The following is a 12,077-nucleotide window of genomic DNA, read 5'->3' as shown; positions in this document are numbered from 1 at the left end:
AGATTCAGGAGCTGAATGTAATGCAACAAAATTTGCCAAAGCCACCAATCTAGGTGGGGAAGTAGGTCATCAAGAGAAGGCAGGGAGTCTAACACACGTTAAGTGAATGGACCAAAAAATTGGCAGGTGGAGTGTCACATGGACAAATGTGATCCTGTCCAGGAAGAATAGAAAAAACAGTATACTATGTAAATACGGGAGAGATTGCAGAAATAGGAAGCACAAAAGGGATCTGGACGTCCTGGTATGTGAATCACTAAAAATTAGTTTGCAAGTGCAGCAGGTTATTAGGAAGGTAAATGGAATGTGGATATTCATTGTGAGAAAATATCAATATTAATGCCGGAATGTTTTATTGCACCGTTGCAAGTCATTGAAATACTGTACAGGCGTGGATAGGAAAATGAGATTGAGATCACATCCATGATCTTATTGAATGGCAGGTCAGGCTTGAGGGGCTGAATGGCCTAATTCTGCCCCTAAGTCCCAGCTTTTATCCAACATCACTAAAGACAGATTGCTGGTTGTTACACCTTACTCCAGCTATCTACCATATTTGGTTAAGATTGGTAAGAGGCCAAAAAAGGATTGTTAAAAAGAGCAAGGATCAATCAGCACAAGGCTGGGTGGTGAGAAGGACTTAATTAAGGACAGGATATGGCAGTGGGTTTTTTGTTTATCAATGTTTTACTAAGGAACTCTCTTTGATGTCATGAAATTCTGTAACACCCAACCCTCAGTCTCTCCTCTCCTCCACTGAAGCAATCCTGCTCCTAAGATGCTGCTTGACCTGCTGTGTTCATCCAGCTCCACACTTTGTTATCTCGGATTCTCCAGCGTATGCAGCTCCCACTATCTCTGAAACAACTAGCTTATTGCAAGATTAAACTGTATTTACCACACATTCAAAATATATGAATTGTAGAATGTTGGGATCATTGTTATTTCATTTTAGTTCTTTTGTGCAACATTTGTAAAATAAAATTACTCTGTACTCAGAGATAGTAGGAACTGCAGATGCTGGAGAATCCGAGATAACAAGGAGTAGAGCTGGATGAACACAGCAGGCCAAGTAGCATCAGAGGAGCAGGAAGGCTGATGGGTCAAGGCCCGAAAACTCTGTACTTAGTACGATTTTCAAATGGCCTGTAAAAATATATGGGAAACGTTTTTGTGATATGTGTCAAATCCTCGAGCCCCACAAAACTTTTCTTAAAAAACATGGACATTTAGGTTAAATAACTTCACATAATCCTTTTCATAATGTAAATATGTGGATTTTTTTGTGCGGTAGTTTACTCTGTGTTCTTTCCATTTTCCCAATCTTCTTCTCTTCTTTACTGCTCCTGAATTCTCTGACTTGTATCAATTCTGATTTGTTTATTCTCCAACATCGTTATCGCCAATAGAAATGTTGAAAGAAGAACTCACATTTCTGTAGTGCCTTTCACAACCGTTGGATGTGTCAAAGCTCTCTACAGCCAGTGAAGAGATGGGAATATATGGTGGTGTGGGGGTTAAGTCACTGGGCTAGCAATCCAGAGGTCCAGACAGTCTTCTGGGCACAACTTCCAGACCACCATGAATTTAAGTTCAATAATAAATCTGCAATTTAAAGGTCATCTCAACAATGGTGACCTTAAAACTATCATCGTTCTTTGGTAATGTCATTTAGGGAAGGAGATTCATAGCCCGTACTTGATCTGGTCCACATGTGACTTCAGACCCATCCACTGAACTGGCACAGAACGTCACTCAGTTCAGATTGCCATGAAATGTTGGTTTCACTAGCAATGCCCACATCCCATCAAATAAAAAAAGTACTCTTATTGTCGTCATTGAGCTTTGGTATAACTGGAATATGCCAGTTTACTCTGCACGAATTTGCATGTATTGTCCATGAGTCTTGAGTCTAGCTAAAACAGAAAGTCCTGGAGAAACTCAGCAGGTCCGCCAACAGCTGTAAGAGAAGAACAGGGTCAATATTTTGAGTCCAGTGACCCTTCATCAAATCTCTTAAGTGAAGCCCAGTGTAAGTTTCGCAAGTCTACATAGGGCCAGACATATTGCAGCGTGATCCTGGCTTGTTGAAAGAACAGGATTATCACATTGACTTGGGAACTCACAAAGATTAAACCAAAACCAAATCAAGTTCGCTTAAAGGCACAGCCCAGGATAGAGGGTGCTCGTTACTGAGACCCATGCTTCCTGTATTAACTCTGTTTGTTACTGTTGGTGAGCACACCCCTTTTAAATCTTTTTCGGTTTGTAGGTATTTGTGATCAATCTATTGAAAGATGTACACACCCCTCAAGCAGGTGGGGCTTGAGATAGGGACACCATCACTGCATCGGGAAAAGCCCTTGGCAATCATTCACTGTTAAAAAGAAAGGTGTTTGTTCTAATTTCTGGCTTATGTCCAGCATTGTTGGCTATTAAATGCTGTCAAAAGGTTTCAGGTCAATCACTAACTCAGGTCTGTGCTAAGAGTTAATGAATTAGAATCCCTTCAGTGTGGAAACAGAGCCTTCGGCCCAACAAGTCCACACTGAACCTCAGAGCATCCCACCCAGACCCATCCCCCTAGAACCCACACACCCTGAACACTATGGGCAATTCAGCATGGCCAATCCACCTAGCCTGCACATCTTTGGACTGTGGGAGGAAACCCACATAGATGCAGGGAGAATGTGCAAACTCCACACAGACGGTTACCTGAGGCTGGAATCGAATCCAGGTCCCTGGTGCTGTGAGGTTGCAGTGCTAACCACTGAGCCACCGTGCCGCCCCAGATGGTTCAGATTACAATAATTACTTGCATTTAAATAGTCCCCTAAGCCTAAGGTGTTTCTCAGGAACCAAATCAAAGAAGAATTAGTGAAGCAAAGAGGGGCCTGTTACAAAGTCCAAATGATTGGTCAAAGAGGTGGGTTTTCTGGAATATTCTAAAGGAGGAAAGAACATAGAACAGCACAGCACAGTACAGGCCCTTCGGCCCACAATGTTGTGCTGACCTATTATCCTACTAAGATCAAACTACCCTACATTTTACTATCCTCCATGTGCTTATCCAAGAGTCGCTTACAAGTCTCTACAGTATCTGATTCCACGACCACTGCCGGCAGCGCATTCCACATGCCCACCACTCCCAGAGTAAAGAGAGCCAGCAGAAAGATTTGGAAGGCGAGTAGAGACCTTACAGTCACATGACTGAGAGCACGGTTGTCCAGGTTGGGAATAGGTGACCAATTGGAAGCCAGCTTAGAAGACCACCAAGATTTTGGAAAGCTGCAGGATTGGTAGATGTCACGAAGATAGGGAGATCAGTGCCGTGGAAGGATGGGATGATACTCAAACCTGCAGCATTGCAAGAGGAGCTGATCAGCCAGAATGAACGAGACGTGGTGTGAGTTAAGGTACCAGCAACATAAATTTTAAGAAAGGCAAAGATCGAAAGCTGGCCAGAAAAGCATTGGAAAAGTCGACTGAAGGAAGCAAAGCTATGGATGAGGTTTCCAGCAGCAAGTGGGAATAAGATGAGCTGGAGGTGACAGATATTGTGAGAGGTGACACCAGTGTGGAGGCAAGTGATGGCTAAAATAAATCAATATCAAATAGGATATCAAGGTTGCAAACATCCCAAGTCTTGGCAAACAAAACCGGGCTGGGTGTATACATCGGGAAAATCTGAGTCCGGAGGAACACAGCTTTGTGTTTTCTTTAATTTATTCCTCCACAGGATATGGGCATCACTGGCTCGGCCAGTATTTTGTTACCCATCTCTAACTGTCCTGACAGCAACTAATAGCCAACCATATCGTTTCAGGTCTGGAGTCACTTATTGGCCAGACCAGGGAAGGATGGCAGTTTCGTTCCCTAAAGGACATTAGTCAACCAGATGAGTGTTTCCTGACTGTTAGCAATGATTCCTTGGTTATTGTTAGAATATTAATTCCAGATTTTTATTGAATTCAAATTCTCCCATCTATCATAGAATGATATGAACACAAGTCTCAGAATATTACCTGGTTCTCTGGATTAACAGTCCAGCAATAATACCATTAGGCCATTGCCTCCCCATTATCTCATCATTCTTCCCTATTTCCTTGCTAAATCAAAAAAATTCAGTTTGCCTTGAATAAACCATGCTGGCTTCCCCTACTTCATCGACATATCCAACTGACACACAATGTTGTCCTCAATTATGATTCCCAAAAGCTTTCCTATCACCTGAAGTCATATTTACAGACCTGTTATCCTCTTACCCTATAAGGAAAAAGACTTAAGTCAATCTTTTGAGACAAATAAATTCGAGTTCCCTCTTAATTTGGCCATAAGTGTGCACACATAACTGGACAGTTTCTTTCAGGTTTTCGTAATGACATACAGACAATTTTTTAACCTTTTCAGAAACAGTCTTAAAATTAAGATATATCCATTTTAAAAGAATTGCAAACATTAAAGAAATAAAAGATAAAGGTTTAACCTTAATAGCTGTTAGGTAAATTGGAAATCTGTTTCAATTATGTGTTAAATCATAACAGAGGACGACATTTACAGTCAGTTGGATACGTGGATGAGTTCAGGGAATGATTTATTAAAGGCAAACTATTTTTATGATTTTGCAAGGTAATGGAGAAAATCATTGAGATAATGGGAGGCAACGGCCTCGTGGTTTTATTGCTGAACTGTAAATCCAGAGGATAAAATTTCAACATGTTAATTTACATGTTAAATCAATATTTTAAATGAGTTGCTTTTTTCTGTAGGAATTTAAAATCCCCGGACTTTCCGAGAAGGGTACTGTAGCGGGGGGAATGAAATGCCTGCTGCACGAGAGCAACTTAAAGCGGGTAATAAATTTTCATTATTTAATGCTCTCTTCAGTTTAAGACGAGAAATTGAATAAAAACCTGTCGTTTTAATTTAAATTATAAAGAAGAATGATGATCGCTGTCTCTCTCGCGAGAGTCGGCGGACGGTCCGATAATAAAAGCTGCCAGTTCCGGGCGGGTGTCCTCTTTTTCCGGAGTCGCCGTCGGGATGAGGTGAGGGCAGGCCGCTCGGTCAATCCGCCGCCATCCTCCCCCCTCAGAGTGTATCACCGGCCCAGGACTCTCAGAGCGGGGGCTCGCAATGACCTTAAAGCACTTACTGCCGCAGTGGGGCAATGATGGAGTCCCTGCCGCTGAATCCGGCTCCGGGCTTGTCTCCAGGGCCCGGCACCTCCTGTGCCTGAGCAGCCGGGGGCCTCCCCGTTGTGTCCCGTCCTCGAATGAATATCCTTAACCTTTTTGAGGATAAATCCCTGTCCTAACTCCAGTACACCAGTTTATGTTCCGTTCCTCTGCCTCTTCACTCTGAGGCTGTTTCCTCTGGAGTGCCGGAGGTTGAGGGGATGATCTCATTGGAGGGGTATGGATACGGTTAATAGCCAGAGGGTGTAGGTTTAATGTGAGAGGGGAAGGGTTTATAAAGGAACTGAGGGTAATGTTTTCATGCAGAGGGTGGTGCACGTGTGTTGAATGAGCTGCTAGAGGGACTAGTGGAGGCTCGTACAGTTACACCACTTAAAAGATATCTGGATGTTTGTGAATAGGAAGGGTTTAGAGGGATATGGGCCAAATGCTGGTGGATGGGATGAGATTCATTCAGGATATCTGCTCATTGTAGAGGAGTTGGCCTGAATGTTTTGTGCTGTTTCCATGCTACGCAACCCTGACCTGCTCTCCCCATCGTCTGAGACTGCGTCTTTTGGGCTAACCTGTAAAAATGACAACAAGTTAGGCTGCATTTGTGATAGGCTCACCAACAGAAGGATGTGGTGGGCTTTTGAGAGGCTATAGAAAAGATTTACTAGGCTGTTGCTTGGTATGGGGGTCATTACCTATGAGGAGAAGTTGGAGAAACTTGGGACGTCGTCACTGGAACAATGGAGGTTGAGGGGTGACCTGATAGAGGTCTAAGGATTATGAAGGGCATAGATAGTGGACAGTCAAAGCTTTCTTCCCAGGGTGGAAGAGTTTGTTACTAGGGTGGAGAGAAGACATTTAATGTGTAATGGCAAGGTTTAAAGGTGATGTATGTGGTAAGTTTTTTTAAATCAGAGTATGGTGGGTGCCTGAAACTTGCTGCTGGGGGAGACAGTGGAAACAGGTACGATAGAGACTTTTAAAGGGCTCCTTGACAAATATGACTAGGATGGGAATAGTGGGATATGGTTTGTAGAAGGGTAGGGGGTTTAGTTGTGACAGGCAGCATGTCTGTGCATGCGCAGAAGGCTGAAGGACCTGTTCCTGTACTGTAATTTTCTTTGTTCTAAGGGCAAAACTCACTGCACGTTTGATATTCACCTTTTTCTAAGGAAAGATACTGGCATTGAAGGCAGTTCACAGAAGGTTCACTGTGTTGAACTCTGGTATGGAGAGCTTCTCTTGAGAGATTGCGTATGTTGGACCTGTGCTTGAAGTTGAGAAAATAAAGCAATCTTATTGAAATATAAGATGCTTGGAAGATGGGGTAGGGGTTAGATGTGGAAAAGTTGTCTCCTTGTAGGAGAGTATAGGACCAGCGAATGAAATCTCAGTAAGGATTGTGCAGTCTGAAGATTAGGAATTACTTTTCTGAAGGTAGCAAGTCTGTGGAATTCTTTACTGCAGTGATTCTGGGTTTCAAGTATTTTGAAGTCTTCATTTTTGGTTAGAGAAAGGGAATAAAGGGTAATGTGGAAATTAAATAGAGGATTATCAGGTCAGCAATTGAATGACATGGCAGACTCAGACTGCAAACCCTACTTGTGTATGATGGAGATTTGAAACAGTGCTGGTAGATACTGTTTCTCTCCCCTCAACTGTATCAAATATATGACACTTAGTTAACTTAAAACCCACCATTGGTCACTCCTGTTGGGTTATCCTGTGCCAGGGCATGGTTTGAGAACTGGATGAATTGAGTTTCAGAATTTAATTTGTATTTTTTGTGTGTGATGCAGCAGCAAAGTCTCTCGTGATACCCTGTACGAAGCTGTCCGGGAGGTCCTTCAGGGGTCCCAACAGAAGCCTCGCAAGTAAGTCTGTCCTGCTGTGTGTCTGACGATTTGAATACTGGAGCAAAGAAGTCATGCTTCAGTTGTTTGTGCTGTCCTGTCACCCTCCCATTAGCAAGGGGATACTTTTTCAGAGGGAGTTCAGCAGACAGGAGGATTGTGGGATTGTATTGTATTGGGCAGATGCTGTGAGTGTTGAAGGTGGGTTTGGGCTTGGCTTTGACCATTGGTTAAACTTCCTGCCAGCCCTCAGTTGATTTGTGCATAAAGACCTGTCACACTTGATACAGATCTTTGTTTTGAAGCAGCTTCTTGTGGCCAACTCCAAAATTCAATCCTTAATGAGACAGAGTTGAGGTCCTGTCTGCTTCCTAAAGTGGATGTACCACAGTAGATGCATAAAACGTCTCGGCTGGTTCTGAAACTGAGAACCAGAGGACAATGCCTCCGTAAAAGATAGTCCATTCAGGACTGAGATGAGGATGAATCACATTTACTCAGGGCAGTGAATCTTTGTTGAATCCTTTAATCTAGGTTGCTGTGAAAGCTTGGATATTAAGTTCAAGTCATCAAGGGACTTGTTGGAATATGGCATTGAGATGTACAGTGGCTCAATGGCCTACTCCTTACAGTCAGATGTAGGAGTGAAAAGCTGTTTATATGGTGAGTTGTGTTACTTTGGTACAACTGATGGGAATATCTTCTGTTTAGGTTCCTGGAGACTGTGGAGCTGCAGATCAGTCTGAAGAACTATGACCCTCAAAAGGACAAGCGTTTCTCTGGCACTGTCAGGTTCGGCTTCTTATTGCTAACCCAGTTCTCAGTGCACAAGTTGGCAAATAGTGATTGGATTTGCCTGTTTGCACACAACTAAATGTTCTTTCTGTTCCACTTGTGCTACTGAAAAACATGGGTAGTTCTACCCCATAAGGGGGTTTGGAACGGACCTCTACCCTGGGTCTTAAAACATGAGGGGAGGCAAGGTGAGGCAGTATTGCCAATCCTGCCGACCATTTGTAAGGAGTAAGTTGCTGGTGGATAAGACATGAGAAGCCAGCTAGGGTAAGACCATTTGCAGAAGCTTCCTTTGAATGATCTGGGTTTTAACTATTTCCTGGAGTTTGACTCTCTGTTGTGCTGGTTTAGGTTGAAGAGTGCCCCTCGGCCAAAGTTCTCCATCTGTGTGCTTGGTGACCAGCAGCACTGTGATGAAGCAAAGGCTGCTGACCTCCCTCACATGGACATTGAAGCTCTGAAGAAGCTGAACAAAAACAAGAAGATGGTCAAGAAGTTGGGTGAGTTGAAGATAAGTGTGGAGCTGGAGGAACCTGAGCATTCCTGGAATTCAATGTTGATGTGTCCCATTGGATGTTGGATTTGACACTTGCATTTCAAGATTTCTTTTGTGTTTATTTGATGGGAGCTGGAAGAGACTGCTGTTTAGATTCTGCACACCACATTTGAATAATTGGATGAGATTTTCGTGTTGATTTTTGTGCATAATTACCATACAATCATGCATAACCAAAGGTGTTGAATGCTTAGGAGTGATTCACTGACTTGTTTAGTCTTGTAAGCTTGTTTGTTTAAGAGAAACTTGGTGTCACATTAGTCTGGTGAAAAGACCTAGTTTTATCACTGCTCTAGACTGGTTAGGATATTTGCATTCAGTATGTGCCCAAAGTAATTTAAGAATGACACTTGGGCGCTGGTTACAATATTACTATGTTCACTTGAATGCAGTATTAGAGGGGTTGCAGGTTTTAAATAGTAAAGCTGTCCGATCTGAAGCACCTACAGCTCAATTGCTGTGTCACTGTTTACAAAACAACGATAAGTAGTACATCCATGTCATAATCTTGAGTGTGAATTAGTTATCTTGAAATTGACTTTTCAGCACAGACCAGGAACTGTTCAGCTTGCAGATTGCTATATGGGACTTATTTTCAAGTTATCATGCCCATTTCCATAGAATTTGCTTCTACTTCAGTTAAAGGTTGTACAGATTTGCTGATTGATTTATCCTGGTAAATGAAACAAGATTCTGTTTGTCAGAAACAATTAAAGTACAAACCAATGTTGCATTCAAAGCAACTGAAATAAGTCTGGTTATAAAACCTGTGGTTACACCCTCCGCAATTAGTCATAGTCATGCAGCCCAGATACAAACCCTTTAGTGCAACTCTTCAAAGTTGACCAGACATCCCAATCTGATCTAGTCCCAGTTGCCATCACTTGGCCCATTTTCCCTCTCAGACTCTTCCTATTAATATACCCATCTGGGTGCCTTTTAAATGTGGGAATTGTACCTGCTTCTGGCAGCTTGTTCCATGTGCATACCACCCACTGCATGAAAGTTGCCTTCAGGTTCCTATTACCTTTTCCACCCCACTAAACTTATGCCCTTTGGGGTGAATAGTCAGGCCTTTTCCTATTTTCACCTTATAAACATCTAGAAGGTCATTCCTCAGCCTCTAATGCTCTGGGGAAAGAGGCCCCAGCCATACCCGATAGCTCAAACCTTTCAGTCCTGGCAACATTCTTAAATCTTTTCTGCACCTTCAAGTTTAACAATATCCTTTATCAGAAAGGGCCTAGGCCCAAAATGTCAGCTTTCCTGCTTCTCTGACACTGCTTGGCCTTTTGTGTTTGTCCAGCTCTGCACCTTGTTATCTCGGATTCTCCAGCATCAGCAGTTCCTATTGTCTCTGACATCCCAACTGCTAGGGTCAGTGCACTGACGTGTGGAAGGTGAGCATGCCAAATGCTCCCTTCACCTCCCTGTCTATCTGCAACTCTTACTTTGAGGAAATTATGCACCTGAACTCTTAGGCAACATTCCCCACAGGTCTGCCATTAACTGACCCCTGCCCTCCTTTGCCTACCAAAATGCAACCACTCACTTTTCCCCCCAAAATTACACTGCATCTGCTACTCCTTTGCCCATTGGCCTATCTGGTCAAGGTCCTGTTGTGCTGAGATAATCATCTTCACTGTCCACCACACCTGCAAACCACCTACCTGTGTTCTTCCTATAGGCGCATCCAAATAATTTGGATAAATGCTGAATTGAACATTCAACTCTCAACATGGATCAAACAAGCCTTTAAATAGGACACGGAAAAGTTTAGCCCAGGTGCTGAAAATATTTGCAAATGGGCAGGGTTAGAACTATAGTTGTCTAGGTAGGCTACAGAAGTTGGGGCTCCAAAAGCAGTTACGGCTCGGAAATTTGTTTTTGGTCTGTTGAGAAATGCTCGCAATGGTGATGTGCTCATTGAGCACAGCAGCAAACCAGAGGACATGAAGAGAAACCATGTGTGGCTAGAATTTGACATGAGATTAATTGCTGTGGTCAGTGTTTGTTTGTGGGATGTTTGCCAGAGGCGAGAACAGTGTTGTTTTTTAGAGACCTTGCTGCTGTGAGCCAGCTGGACATATTTTCAAAGGCCACTATTGAATTTTGGATAAATATTTAAGGTGGTGAAATTGGGCCAGTTCAGTGTTAAGCTATTCTGAGTACTTCTCCTCTTCTATTTTTTTTTTCAGCAAAGAAGTACGATGCCTTCCTTGCCTCCGAGTCCCTTATTAAACAGATTCCTCGTATTCTGGGTCCTGGATTAAATAAGGCTGGCAAATTCCCTTCCCTACTAACGCATAATGAAAACCTGCTAACTAAGGTGGATGAAGTCAAATCAACCATCAAGTTCCAGATGAAAAAGGTGTGTATTTAATTTATTGCGATTAAAATTGCTGCACACTAATTGGAACAAGCCATTGGAGCTCAGCCTGATAGGAAGTTATACTGAAATCCTAATATGGATTCAGCTGAGTGGTTTATGTACAGCATGGAATGAAGTTGTACTGTTGAAAAGCTGAGCTGTCTGCCTGACTTCTCTGATATGTTAGGCATTCCCATTAACAATATTGGTGAGAGGCCCTTGACCTGAATTAGCTGATCGTGGGATGCAGTTCATTGTTGGTGTTTATGGTTTTCAGTGAATATTTAGTTTGGCTCTGATCTCCACTATATTCAAAATGAAGGATGGCTTTTCCAATGTTGTATAGAAATGTAGCACATGACCATACAATTATAGGCTCAACTTAGCCTATTGCCTTAACATAGATGGGAAGGATATTTCCTGAAATAATGCAGAGTACAGAAATGTTACCACAAGCTGGTGTCTAATTCTGTGATCATGACAGATGACATTAAAGAAAATGATAACTGATTTGAGTTGACTGAGGGTTATGCAAAGTGCAATTCATGAATGATTCACTGATGTAGACTGGGGTTCGTAGTTAAATTGCTGAAATGCTGTTCATCTGGGTTTTGATAGAAACTCCTTTTTAGACTTGTTTTGGTTGCTTCGGAGTTGTCGATGTAGTTTAATCATTCCTTCATTTCCCCTTAGGTGCTGTGCTTGGCGGTTGCAGTGGGCCATGTTAAAATGACTGAAGAGGAACTTGTCTACAACATTCATTTGGCAGTCAACTTCCTGGTTTCACTGCTGAAGAAGAACTGGCAGAATGTGCGTGCCCTATACATCAAGAGCAGTATGGGCAAGCCTCAGCGCCTTTACTGAGTGACTTCTGCTGTTGTATGTTTTTAATAAAATATTGTACAGCATTTGGTGTCTTGCTATTCAGTTGAGAGAAGCCAGTTTGTAGCAATTTAAGTTCCTGGGGTCATCACAAAGCTGGTAAGGCTTTATTTCCAGGTCTAGACTGCACTGTTGCCTTGCATAAGGGAATGGCACAGGTGATATGACCTGTATGAATCCAGCTGGTGCTGGGAAATACTCTGAAAAATGAGGTTGATACAGAAACTCTTAACCAGCTGTAGTAGCACTTGAGTAAGGTCAGCTTCAGTCACAAGATCAAGTCTGTTGCTGCAGACTCTAAATGTGGACTGCCTGATCCATTTAATGCTAATCCTGGCCCTGAATTCAGATTTTTAGATTAAATAACAAGTTTTCATGAAGTCCTCTGGTACTGAGGGAATTACCAGGGTCAAGCATTTGGCCAACTT

The 12,077-nt window shown here is 42.6% G+C and overlaps 1 protein-coding gene across 1 annotated transcript; it reads left to right on the top strand.

Moving 5' to 3' along the window:
• Positions 1 to 5,001: 5,001 nt before the first annotated feature.
• rpl10a (ribosomal protein L10a) lies at positions 5,002 to 11,675 on the top strand. Its single transcript, XM_048553489.1, has 6 exons — positions 5,002 to 5,048; positions 6,992 to 7,066; positions 7,757 to 7,837; positions 8,192 to 8,340; positions 10,595 to 10,767; positions 11,461 to 11,675. Exons 1-6 carry the CDS (start codon positions 5,044 to 5,046, stop codon positions 11,629 to 11,631), a joined length of 654 nt encoding a protein of 217 aa, XP_048409446.1. The 5' UTR covers positions 5,002 to 5,043; the 3' UTR covers positions 11,632 to 11,675.
• The last annotated feature ends 402 nt before the right edge of the window (positions 11,676 to 12,077 follow it).

This window comes from Stegostoma tigrinum, chromosome 21, assembly GCF_030684315.1.
Source record: "Stegostoma tigrinum isolate sSteTig4 chromosome 21, sSteTig4.hap1, whole genome shotgun sequence".
NCBI classification, from domain to species: Eukaryota; Metazoa; Chordata; class Chondrichthyes; order Orectolobiformes; family Stegostomatidae; genus Stegostoma; species Stegostoma tigrinum.
Note: the sequence above shows the minus strand (reverse complement) of the source record. Positions and strands in the feature narration are given on the sequence as shown.